At 39.8% G+C, this 12,697-nt stretch overlaps 3 protein-coding genes and 1 non-coding gene across 5 annotated transcripts; 1 reads left to right on the forward strand and 3 right to left on the reverse strand.

Moving 5' to 3' along the window:
* Positions 1 to 952: 952 nt before the first annotated feature.
* On the reverse strand, positions 953 to 2,078 carry LOC111790185 (delta(3,5)-Delta(2,4)-dienoyl-CoA isomerase, peroxisomal). The gene is made up of 2 exons (XM_023671024.1): positions 1,391 to 2,078; positions 953 to 1,294 (listed from the first exon to the last, which is right to left on the reverse strand). Exons 1-2 carry the CDS (start codon positions 2,025 to 2,027, stop codon positions 1,104 to 1,106), a joined length of 828 nt encoding a protein of 275 aa, XP_023526792.1. The 5' UTR covers positions 2,028 to 2,078; the 3' UTR covers positions 953 to 1,103.
* Positions 2,079 to 2,402: 324 nt separating this feature from the next.
* On the reverse strand, positions 2,403 to 2,474 carry TRNAQ-UUG. The gene has a single exon. It is a non-coding gene; the product is annotated as a tRNA-Gln (tRNA).
* Positions 2,475 to 3,302: 828 nt separating this feature from the next.
* On the reverse strand, positions 3,303 to 5,382 carry LOC111790186 (exocyst complex component EXO70B1-like). Its single transcript, XM_023671025.1, has one exon. It carries the CDS (start codon positions 5,380 to 5,382, stop codon positions 3,349 to 3,351), a length of 2,034 nt encoding a protein of 677 aa, XP_023526793.1. The 3' UTR covers positions 3,303 to 3,348.
* Positions 5,216 to 12,199, forward strand: LOC111790187 (5-methylthioadenosine/S-adenosylhomocysteine deaminase-like). 2 transcript variants are annotated; one of them, XM_023671027.1, is made up of 11 exons: positions 5,216 to 5,303; positions 6,776 to 7,092; positions 7,190 to 7,362; positions 7,844 to 8,002; positions 8,391 to 8,540; positions 8,655 to 8,812; positions 9,833 to 9,984; positions 10,933 to 11,105; positions 11,562 to 11,617; positions 11,715 to 11,817; positions 11,926 to 12,199. In XM_023671027.1, the coding sequence occupies exons 2-11, from the start codon at positions 6,843 to 6,845 to the stop codon at positions 12,013 to 12,015; spliced, it is 1,464 nt and encodes a 487-aa protein (XP_023526795.1). In that variant the 5' UTR covers positions 5,216 to 5,303; positions 6,776 to 6,842; the 3' UTR covers positions 12,016 to 12,199. The 2 variants fall into 2 exon arrangements, with proteins under 2 accessions (XP_023526795.1, XP_023526796.1); XM_023671028.1 differs by having other exon boundaries at positions 5,225 to 5,303; positions 6,778 to 7,092; positions 8,655 to 8,798; positions 9,828 to 9,984.
* Positions 12,200 to 12,697: the final 498 nt, after the last annotated feature.

A 12,697-nucleotide genomic window follows, 5' to 3' on the forward strand; every position in this document is an offset into this window, starting at 1 on the left:
AATAATAATTAATTAGGTGACGAGGATGGAGTGATTTTTTTTTTCCTCCATCCTTTTTTATATATATTTTTAAAAAATTTAATATAATTTTTATTAAAAAATGCTAAAAGATCGTAATAAATTTAATAATATTTGGTAAATAAAAATATAATATAATTTTTAAAAACTCAAATAAATAAATATATCAAGGCGGGCACAAGGATGGGAAAAAACTCACATTCTCCGTTTAAAATATTCCTATCACTAATGGTGTGAGATTCCACTCAGGTGTGGAAACTCTCTTTAACAGACACGTTTTAGAAATTAAAAATAAAAGTCCAAAGAAGACAACATTTGCTAGTGGGCTGCTTGGGCCGTTGCTAATGATATCAAAGCCCGACACCAAGCGATGTGCCAGTGAAGAGGTTGTTCCCTGAATGGGGTAGACACGAGGCAACATGCCAAGGACGCTGGGCCTCGAAAGGGGTGGATTTGGTGGGAGTCCCACGTTGATTGGAGAAATGAATGAGTGGATTTGGTGGGAGAGAAGAGGTTGTTTAGTAAGGATGATCTGCCTAGTGAAGAGGTTGTTCCATAAAGGGGTAGACACGAGGCGGTGTGCCAGTAAGGGCGCTGGCCCTCGAAAGAGGGTGGATTTGGTGGGAGTCCCACATTGATCGGAGAAATGAAGGATTGCTAGCGAAAACAAACCAGGGTGGATTGTGAGGTCCCACATTGAAGAGGAGAACGAAACACCCTTACTTTATAAGAGTGTGGAAACCTCTCCCTAGCATTTTAAAAATCTTGAGGAGAAACCCGAAAGGGAAAGTCCAAAGAGGACAATAATAGACAACTTCGGTAGACTTCGGCTCCCGATTCCCGGCTCCAAACCCACGAGAAAGACTATAAAGAATTTATTCGATTAAAATACAGAATCAATACCATAACTCTTTTTGAGTGGCACGATGCATCATGTCCTAACATTATTTCTTTCATTGCTTTCCAATGAAACAAATGATATCATAGAAATCCTCAACAAGTTTCAATTCATATGCTATCACTATAAGTATATAACGTTAAGCATAATTCAACTGATTAAGACGTATACCTTCGAGTCCTCAGTCTCACAGCTTAGAAAATGTAGGGTTACGTTTATGGGCTCGAGCCGAGATGGCTTCTTTGAGATCAGCTGAGAGTAGAGTTCCTGAGTTCCAAGTTGCAACATAATCCAAGCCCTGTTCAACAGTTAGGTCTCTGCTTTTGAGTAGCACTGCCTTTGTTCCCACCACTGCCAATGGTGATTTTGATGCTATTTCTGCATTCACCAAACAATTTACACAGTTCATACTCAAAAGCTTCAATTAATTGGATATGGACAAATACTTCAAATCGAATTTAAATTTTGAAATACCTTCAGCGATTTTGATGACGCCATTGTCGAGCTCCATCTTGGAAGCAAAAGTTGTAGAAACCAGGCCCAATTCCTTAGCCTCCAAGCCCGAAAACTCCCGGCCCGTCAACGCTAACTCAACCGCCTTCCCAAACCCTACGATTCCTGGCAGCCTCTGCAGAGTCCCGAGATCCGCCGTAATCGCTAAATTAACCTCTTTCACCGAAAACACCGCCTCCGCCGTGCAATACCTCAAATCACACGCCGTCGCTATATCAACTCCTCCGCCGATGCATCCGCCATGGATGCACGCAATCACCGGTTTACGGCACTCCTCAATCGCAGTTATCGAGTCTTGCATCGCCTTGACCTCCCGTCGGAGCCTCTCGCCTGCTCGACCTCGCTCGCTTGAGAGAAGATTCTCGAAGTTGGAGGCCGTCGATTTGAGGTCGATACCGGCGCAGAAGTGCTTGCCAGATCCGGAGAGGATGATGACGCGGACATCGGGGTTTTGATCGAGAGATGAAAGCGCTCGCCGGAGTTCCGCGAAGAGTTCGGTTGTGAGGGCGTTGTAGTGCGATGGACGGTGGAGGCGGAGATGGAAGACGCCGGAGCTTGGATTTTGACGCTCGATTTTTATGGATTTGTAATCTTCCATTGCTCCGGTCCACTTTGGATTCAGAAGTATTTTCTAATTTTCACCTCAAATTTCTTCATTTATTACTTACATTTTTTAAATATATATATATTATAAAGTTATATTTTTATTTTTGAAAATTTAGCTTAAAATGAGAAACTTACAAAATAATAATAATAATAATAAGATACAAGCATAATTTTTATTAAAGAAAATAAAATCTCAATTAATAACTTTTATTTTTATATAAAAATTTAAATTAAAAATACAATTCATCCAATATTAAAATTTTAAAAATAATAACAAAGACGTGCCTCGGGAATAGAAACGTCGATAATGTAAAAATTAATAAAAAAATGGAATTGAAAATGAAAAACTTAAAAATGAAAGAAAAAAAGGTCCTACCGGGAGTCGAACCCAGGTCGCTGGATTCAAAGTCCAGAGTGCTAACCACTACACCATAGAACCGCTGTTTGAAACCAAAATAGTTTAAGTATATCATAATTAATAATAATAAATAACGGCCAACCGCAGTGAAAGGCCGAACCGTTACCTACATGCTTCTAGCCATGCTGTTCCTGTTCTCCCTCCCTTTCTTCTGCGCGCCAAATTTCAACCTTCCCCCCCCTTCTGCTTTCAAATCGAACATCGATAACTCGTGAATCTGCATCTTGATTGTTTATATCTTCGGTAATCGTTGTTGAGGCGATGGACGTTAATAACTGTGAGACCTCAGATGTTCTTTCGATCGGCATTAATGGTGTCCGTATTACCAATCAGCAACACTGATGATTCCAGTTCTATTAATGTCTTCCATTCTTAGAGGAAGTATGCAGTGAAACGGTAGTTTGAAAATTAGATTAAAATTTAAGCCGTATTATTGTTTTACTAATAAATTATTATAATAGTATACAATTTATAAATATTTATCTCATTGGAAAAGTTTATATAATTTTATAAAAAATTATTTATTTGAGGATAATTATTTTAATTTATTACAAAAATAAACTCAAAAACTAAAAATGCAAGGAAATTAAAATGGAATAAAAATTATAAATGACTAATAAAAAAGAATTTAAAAGAAAATTATAACACAAAGAAATCATTAGTATATAAAAAAACATGAACATTAGAAGAAAAAAAATTACTACAAATAATTTATAANTAAAAAAAAAAAAAAAAAAAAAAAAAAGACTCCAGTTGAATCTTCTATTCCCACGTGTTATATTGGGGAAAAAAATAAATCACATTAAGAAAAAATATGATTACATAAATTAAATAATTGGAAAGGAAAAAGGAAAAAGAAATTAAGTGGTTGTCTTAACAAATTTTAGGGTTTCTTCTACGATTTCTTTTTCATGGAAGCGGTATTTCCGTCGAACAGGTCTTCGATCAATACTTCAATGTCTTCAGGCTGATACTTTATGTACTTCTCCGATTGTCTTCCCTGATCGAAATGCTGCTTGAATCTCCCCACGAACGAACGGTACGCTGGAATCATCACCGCCGACACCGAAACCCGAAGCTCCGATTGAAGCTGCTCGTCGCTCACCACCCAACTGCTCTGCACTTTGTGTATTTCGTCGAACATGGAGTTGAAGCTTTTGAATCTCTCCTTCAAAATCGGCTTTGATACCTTCCCGTTCACCATCAATCCTTCGTGGTTCAGGCATTGCAGCACCTTACTCCATGTTTCTCTCTGGTAGTTTTTGTGGTACTGTCGCAGATTCGTTGATCGCTTGCGGCACCAACGGTCGCCCATCAACTCCTTGATTCCGGTTGAGCCTTTGATTTTCTGTACTACGTACCTTCCGTTGTTCATCAGGAAGATGTACCGAAGAGATGCGTCGCGGTACAATTTTGATCTCATTACCAGATTCGTATCTAGCAGATCCATCACCATCGCGATCTGAGTTGCGAGGTGAGAATTTCTCAGCGACGCGTCGTCGTTCTCGTCCACTCTTGCTGATTGATCTTCTTCGGTTTTAGGGTCAATATATTGGAAGACCTGTTCTAGGGTTTCTCTGTACTCGCAAGCGTATTTTAGGTAATTCATTATGTAGCGCGTTAATGGATGAACTGCTCCTCCTGGAACTGGAATTTTAGCGTTGTCGCTTCTGATTGAGCTTTCTAGGTCGTAGAAACTTCCGACTATTGCTTCTCCCATACCACTTTTTGCCCCTTCCGCTTCTGAAATTAGCTCCGTTCTGCAATTTTCAGGGAAGCCATTGATTACTGGAATTAATTCGCAGATCCTTTCGTACATGTCCAGTAATTTGAACATCTTCTCAGCGGACCGCTTTGTTAAGACGACGGCGTTTGCGAAGTTGAGAAGCTTTATGATGACTGCTCTTGTTAAATTGCTGAAGATTGTATGAGATATGAAGGGATGATCGGTGAAAACGGAGTCACAGAGCTTCAACTCGCCTGGGAACAGAGATTTTGAGCATTTCTTGACGACGGCGATCCATTTGTCGATTTCCGATTGAAGAGTATCCCAGTGCATTTTCTGAACCTCATCATTGCTAATACTTTCATACCCGAGCTTGTTCAAGATTCCTCTGAACGAGCTCTGCCGGAGGAAGCTGTAACTCATACAACATTCCTTCTCGTAGCCGGCGTAGATCATTGTTCCGGCAATTCTCTTCATGTTTGACACAGTTTCCTGCGAGAAAGAAGGGTATACGTCTTCCTTATCGGAGTCGGAACACTCAGGAACGGTTCTGTGATGTTGATCTGGTAATTCGTGGTTTGTTTTGAAGGACGATTGCTTTGACGATTTGGTGTCAGATTTCGATTCAGGTTTCGATTCGAGCTCGAGATGCTTGCATTCTTTCAGAAGGTTGTTGAATTCTTCATCCAACAACGTCATGGCTCGCTGTAGAGCAGCGGTGGTCCGATTGAGCGAAGGAATGGTGGCAGTGCAGAGATTGAATTCACCCAATTTAATGGCAATCTTGGAAATGCGATCCAGAGCTTCGAAAAAGGAAGAATCCCGGTCGGGATCTCTGCCGAGCTTGGTGGGGTTCTTGGTAGAATTGTACCTGGAGGTCATGGAGTCCATCAGATTGGACAAGGAATGAACGGAGGAGGGAATGTCAGGGATGGGATTGAATGCATTGTCAGCAGCAGTGGACAAACTGTGGAGGAATCGATCAACCTCTTGGAAGAGCGAGGCAATTTCAGATTGGGAAAGAAGGTGGTGGTGATGATCGAGGGAGGAGGCATCATCATCATTTGGATGCTTTTCAGAATCTGATTTATTAGCATCATCGGCGGCATCGGGAGTGCGGCCAGGTGAGCTCAAACTGGCAAACTTTCTATTGAAATTTGTTGATAAACTAGAAACCTTTTCTGGGTGCGTGGTTTTCTCCATGGATGTTGTTAATTATATTATAAGAAATGGTGAGAAATGGAGGAGGAGGAGAAGAAGAGGGATTTTGGGGAGGAAGAAAAGGGGAATGGGATTAGTTGGTGCGTGTAGGATAGGAGGAGGAGGAGGAGGAGGAGGGGGGAAGGAGCTGGTGAAGAAGAGGATTAATGGAATTAATGGAGGAGAAGAAAAGGTGGGGGGAGAGTGGCAAAAACAGAGGGATTAATTCTTAATTGGCCTCTAATTTTCAGTTTGTTGGTTATTAAGCGTTGACCCTTTTTTTGTTGATAAAAAAGGTTGTTTGTTTGTGACCCTCACGTATTCCTCTGTTTTCTCTCTCTATTCAATCCATTTTGTCTTTCTTTCTCACTCATATCCATTTATATTTTTTTAAAAAATCAATTTACAAACATCTCTAGGAACCACGGACCTCCACAATGGGTATGATATTGTCCACTTTCAGCATAAGTTCTCATGGCTTTGCTTTAGGCTTCCCCAAAATGTCTCCCTCCAAGGGAGATAATATTCCTCGCTTATAAATCCATGATCTTCCACTAAATTAACCAATGTGGGACTCACTCCAAATAATCCTCAACAATCCTTCCCTCGAACAAAGTACACCATAAGCCTCCCCTAAAGCTTATGGAGCTCTCGAATAGCCTCCCCTTAATCGAGACTCGACTCCTTTCTCTGGAACCCTCGAACAAAGTACACCATTTGTTCAACACTTTAGTCACTTTTAACTACACCTTCGAGGCTTACAATTCTTTGTTCGATATTATTATCATGGCTAAGTTTAGGGCATGGCTCTAATACTATGTTAGGAACAGGGGGAGAAAACTAGGAAGATCATATAAATTTGTATATATAAATTTATATATACAAATCAAACACGTATTTGATCAAATATTTAAAATTTATGATTAATATAATTATTTAAAGAAATGTATTAGAGGCCGTTCAAATATTAAAATAGAATATCTTTTTTTTTAAGTTTGAAAAATTTATATTCGAGAAGAAATTTTTTAAATGATTCGTTACATTTGTATTTATCTTTAAAATAATGCTTATGGTGTCTTTTTAATTTGAACCTTAAAATTATAATAACATAATTTTTACTTTATCACATTTATGAAAATAAAATACTTATAAAAGATATTATTTCATAGTTTAAATTACAAATTTAAATCATAATTTTAAAATTTATGTCTAATATATTTTAATTTTAATTTTGTTTTGTTTTGTGTTTGATATATTTTTGATAAATTTTCTATTTTTTAAAATTAAATTATTCGAACCCTTAATTTGTTTATTTTATATTTTATAGCTTGTGAATTAATTTTTATGAGCTAATTAAGTAATAAGTTTTTTTTTATTAAAAAAAAAAATCCTAAAGAAAAAGAGAAAAATAAAACGAAGCGACAACAAGATATGAAGCTGGTCAAAGTGTGCTGAGTGCGGAAATGGAAGCTGCTTACAGACAACCGAGCGAAGAAGCTATGGAGTCGAAGAGCACCGACTTCAACCATCTCACTGTTCTCCACAACGCTATGATTGTCACAATGGATCCCGACAGCCGTGTCTTCCGGAACGGCGGAATTGCGATCTCCGGCGACAAAATCAAAGCCATCGGTCACTCTTCCGAGATTCTCCTCCAATTCTCTGCTTCTGCCGACCACATTATTGACCTTCATTCTCAAATATTGCTTCCTGGTCTCTCTCTATTTCTCTTTGAATTTTCGAGTTAGTTCAACTCTTTGAATTTTCTTCCCTCTTTGTTGTCTGAGATCTGGGTTGGCCTTGAAAACAGGGTTTATTAACACGCATGTCCACACTTCTCAGCAGCTCGCGAGAAGCATAGCCGACGATGTGGATTTGATGACTTGGTTGCACCATCGTATTTGGCCCTACGAATCCACCATGACTGAGGAAGATTCCTATGTTTCCTCTTTGCTTTGTGGTATAGAACTCATTCACTCGGGTGTGAGTATCTTCATTTCTGCTTTTACTTCTTTGTTCTTCCTCATCATTTTTTGCTGTAATTCAGGAAATTAATGCTCACACACCTTTTAAGAACTTTGAAGTAATCAGGAACTAAATATGGATGAGAGGTGAACACCCGGGGGTGTTCCAGCGAGGACGCTGGACCCCGAAGGAGAGTGAATTGGGGGTCCCATATCGATTGGAGACGGGAACAAGTGCCAGCAAGGATGCTAGCCCCAAAAGGGTGGATTGGGGGGGGTCTCACATCGATTGGAGAAGAGAAGAGAACGAGTAATGCCCTGGGCCCTAAAGGGGGTGGATTGTGAGATCCCATATCGGTTGGGGAGGAGAACGAAACATTCTTTATAAGGGTGTGGAAACCTCTCCCTAGTAAACACGTTTTAAAAACGTCGAGGAGAAACCCAGAAGGGAAAGAGGACATGGGCTGTTATAACTTGTAATTTAACTTGTATATATTCAGGTAACATGCTTCGCTGAGGCAGGGGGACAACATGTATCTGGAATGGCCAAGGCCGTAGAGTTGTTGGGTCTGCGGGCGTGCTTAACTCAGTCAATAATGGATTGTGGGGAAGGATTGCCAGCTCCTTGGGCTGCTGTAACCACTGATGATTGCATTCAGGTTTATCTTTCTTAGCTTTATATATCTATGGTTCTCTATCTTCCACTCCTTTTCGACAATTGTAGAATTCATTCATATAATTAATGATGTATAGATGGTATTTAGAGAACTTTTGTGTAGATAATAGATTAAATGATTAGATTAAACTGCTACTATGAAATGGTTGAAGATTGTTGCTCCACTTAGGCGATGAAATATACTTAAAACATTACGTCGAGGTTGTCTTGGAACTTGGAAGATCAAAGAAGGGCAAAATTTCTAAGAAGTTTTTGATGTTCATGGTCATAAGTTTATGCTTTCCTGTTTTTTGGTTTCATGGAAGTGATTTACTTTCTTTAATTTCCTAATCCTTATGAATAACTACGTTAATTTTCATTTTCAAGGTCAGTCTCAAAAGGAGCTTTACAAGAAGCACCACAACACAGCAGATGGGCGCATCAGAGTTTGGTTTGGTATCAGACAAATTATGAATGCAACAGAACGCCTATTGATCGAAACACGGGACAACGCAATAAAACTAGAAACAGGGATCCACATGGTACTTCTATCTTCGTTACTTACGCTTTTGCAGTCTCGAGATAGTTCAAATTATATCAATGGCTCCAAAGCTTGAGTTGTGGAAATTTGATTTCATTTGTCATGTGCATTTTAGCATGTTGCAGAGATACCCTATGAGAACCTCAAAGTGATGAACGAACGAAAAGTTGATCATGGAACCGTTACTTACCTGGATAAAATACGGTTCCTCGGAAACAATTTACTTTCTGCACATACTGTCTGGGTCAATGACAATGAGGTGAGAAGTTGTAGGTTGGTAATTTTTTCTCCTTTTCTTTTTAACCCCTCAAAAGGAATCCAAATCCTAGCTACGTAGGAACATACTCCGACCCAAACGTTCATTGTTGCATGCTTTTGATCAGATAGTTGACCAAACTGACCAAGTGCATGTCAACAGGGTTGGAGGTGGCTACCCTCTACAAAACGAGTACGGTTGAATATTTAAGTTAGTGCAAGTTTTGGGTTTGGCGTAGTTTCAATATGGTAGAGAGCACGTTTTGATTACTGCTAACAGCTTTTGATAGGTGCAACTTGATGGTGTTTAGCCTGCCAAGGTGGTCATCAAGCATAACCTAAGTTGTGGCCTGCTAGGACATCATAGGAAACTTTGCAGGCCTTTGAATGAATGTTATATGCCTCTATGTAACGACCCAAGCCCACTGCTAGCAGATATTGTCCTCTTTGGGCTTTCCCTTTCGGACTTCCCCTCAAGGTTTTTAAAACGCGTCTGCTAGGAAAAGGTTTCCACACCCTTATAAAGGGTGTTTCGTTCTCCTCCCCAATCAATGTGGGATTGTGTCCCCAACCAATGTGGGATTCTCACAAGCTATATCCAGGAAGGATATTATAAGATGCACTTGTCACGTCCAATATGGCTAATGCCACAAAGTTGTGACCTTGAGTCAACATGGCGTGTAGACCTCTTGGGCTAGTTTTAGGTCTCACTTCAGTCATGGTTACCAGTTCGGATAACCTGGCTAGGCAGCTTCTTGGTCTCCTTGGCTATGTCGCTTCCTAGTCTCACTTTGGCACTAGGTGGCTTTTGGCGTCACTCAGTTGCCTAAGATCCACCGAGCTCGGTGGCTTCCTAATCTCATCTAGGTCATGAGCTAAGTTACTAGGCATATGATCTAAGTTAATATCTTCCTAATTAATGTTCTTGCGCTCTATTCCATTCACGAATGTGTTGTTGAATTCTTAAATACTTATACGTCCATGTTTTTCGTAACTACGTTTTATAATGCAAGTATTATTGATATCTTGTTAGATTAGTTTTCTTTCAAGGAATGGGGTCAAAGTATCCCACTGTCCTGCTTCTGCAATGAGAATGCTTGGATTTGCACCTATTAGAGAGATGCTTGATGCTGGTATTTGTGTTTCCATTGGAACAGATGGAGCTCCGTCAAATAATAGAATGAGCATAGGTTTGTTTCTGTCCAGAAATTCTAACAAGTTATACATTATTTCATCTTTTTACCATACGTGTAGTGGGCAATCAGTCACTGTAACGGCCCAAGCCCACTTCTAGTGGATATTGTCCTCTTTAGGCTTTCCCTTTCGGGCTTCCCCTCAAGGTTTTTAAAACGCGTCTGCTAGGGAGAGGTTTTCAAACCCTTATAAAGAATGTTTCGTTCTCCTCCCCAACCGATGTGGGATTTCACAATCCACCCCCCTGGGGCTCAGTGTCCTCGCTGACACTCATTCTCTTCTCCAATCGATGTGGGACTCCCCAATCCATCCATCTTTGAGGCCCAGCGTCCTTGTTGGCACACCGCCTCGTGTCCACCCCCCTTCGAGGCTTAGCCTCCTCTTTGGCATTATCGCCTGGTGTCTGGCTGTAATACCATTTGTAACATATTGTGAGATCCCACATCGATTGGGGAGGAGAACGAAACATTTTTTATAGGGGTATGAAAACCTCTCCCTAGCAGACGCGTTTTAAAAACCTTGAGAGAAAGCCCGAAAGAGAAAGCTCAAAGAGGACAATATCGGCTAAAAGTAGGCTTAGACCGTTACAGTCACATTGTGGTGACCACCTAGAATCGTTTTTCATCAAATCGTATCACTTTAGAACTGACACATTCTCTTGAAAACACCTCACCTTTAAGGATTATCTTGGCACACCCTCACATGCAGATCCAACTAAACCTTTTATATTGGATATCATATGGACTTCAATGAGTATATATTCTAGGTCTATTGCCATTATTGTTTTACCCAAGTGGTGATTGTAACATAACAATGTAAAGATGTAGACAATTTTGATCAGTACACAGTAACCTCAAGTTTATACGTTCGTCGTCGTGAAGAAAGTTATCACATGGCACAAGAACAATGGTAGTTGATGAACTAAATGGCTATATATTTTGCAGTTGATGAGATGTACCTTGCATCACTCATTAATAAAGGCCGGGAAGTGTTTGTAAATGGAACAACCAATCCCTCTGTTCTTCCTGCTGAAGTAGTTCTACAAATGGTGACAATAAATGGTGCAAAATCAGTGCTTTGGGAGAATGAAATAGGATCACTTGAAGTTGGGAAGAAGGTAATATTTCTTTGACCTTGTAGCCTCCTGGCTCGACTCCGTTCTCTGCAGTCCTCGAACAAAGTACACTTTTTGTTCGACACTTGAGTCATTTTTTTTACTACATGGCTAAGTTAAGGGCATGACTCTGATACCATGTTAGGAACCACGACCTTCCACAACGGTATAATACGGTATAATATTGTCCACTTCGAGTATAAGCTCTCATGGCTTTGCTTTTGGTTTTCCCAAAATGTCTCGTACCAATAGAGATGTATTCCTTACTTATAAACCCACGATCACCTTCTTAATTAGCCAATGTAGGACTCCCTCCCAACCATCCTCAACAGTGACACGAACTGTTCTACTAGACCTATAAACTCATTTGTACAAAGAAAAAAGCAATGGTTGAGCAAGTAACGCCACCTGTTACTTTCAAACGCTCGAGGATGATTTGTTTTACTATCTTGATTGTAGGCGGATATGGTTGTGATCAATCCTTCCTCTTGGTCCATGGTTCCTGCCCATGACAGGTATTCATTTCCTTGAGCTTTTATGACATGTTTTGTCACTCTCACTTGAGCTGAGAATTGTAAATGAACTGATGGCATTGCCTAATTGATATTGCAGTATTTCATGCCTTGTCTACAGCATGAGGACTGAAAATGTTGTCTCTGTAATGTGCAATGGCCGGTGGATAATGAAAGACAAGAAGATCGTTAATGTAAACGAGGTACTTCATCTCGATTTTTCGTTGTTAAACATGATAAACGTTGCTTTATTTCGGGTATACGTAGCTTTAATTGATTTAACATGTGCAACCCGAAATTTGGGTGGACAGGAAGATGTAATATTGATGGCAAAAAAGGCTTGTAAGGAACTGGTTGAGAGAGCAGGAATAAGAATTCCGAACAGAATGAACTTCATCTAATCGCCAGCAGGTTATGTTCAGTTTCTTGGTTTTGATTTTGATCAAACTGTTTAAGCTTTGCGTATGGAACTGATGCTTTGTTGTGTTTAAGTGTTTGAATGAATTGATATCTTTGAGTTATGTATTAGCCACTTTATCATTAAGTTTCTCTATACAAACTCATCCATTTAAGGAGTTTTGAGTACCATTTTTGTTCTGGGAGGTCCCATATGCATCGAGAATAGGAAAGGGGCGTCTTAAGAGCTCAAGTCCACAGCTAGCGTGTTCCTATTTGGACTTACGTTCCATATACATCGAGAATAGGAAGGAAGTATGTAAGAGTTCAAGCCCACGGTTAGCCGATATTGTCTTTTTTGGGCTTAGGTCCCCGAGAATAGGAAGGAAGTAGATAAGAGTTCAAGCCCACTTTTAGCCAATATTGTCTTTTTGGGTTTAGGTCCTGTATATAATCGAGAATAAGAAGAAAGCGTGTAACAGTCCAAATCCTCAGTTGGTATATATTGTCCTTTTTGGGTTTTTTCTTCTTTGGTTTTTTTTAAGGTTTTAAAACAAGTCTATTAGAAAGAGGTTTTCACACCCGTACAAGGAACGTTTCGTTCCCTTCTCCAACCGACGTGGGGGGGTCTCACAAAGCGAGGAAAGTTTTATCTTCATTGTCTAAACGAAGATTATATTCTCGGTC

The sequence above is a fragment of the Cucurbita pepo genome, chromosome LG03 (genome assembly GCF_002806865.2).
Source record: "Cucurbita pepo subsp. pepo cultivar mu-cu-16 chromosome LG03, ASM280686v2, whole genome shotgun sequence".
Classification (NCBI taxonomy): domain Eukaryota; kingdom Viridiplantae; phylum Streptophyta; class Magnoliopsida; order Cucurbitales; family Cucurbitaceae; genus Cucurbita; species Cucurbita pepo.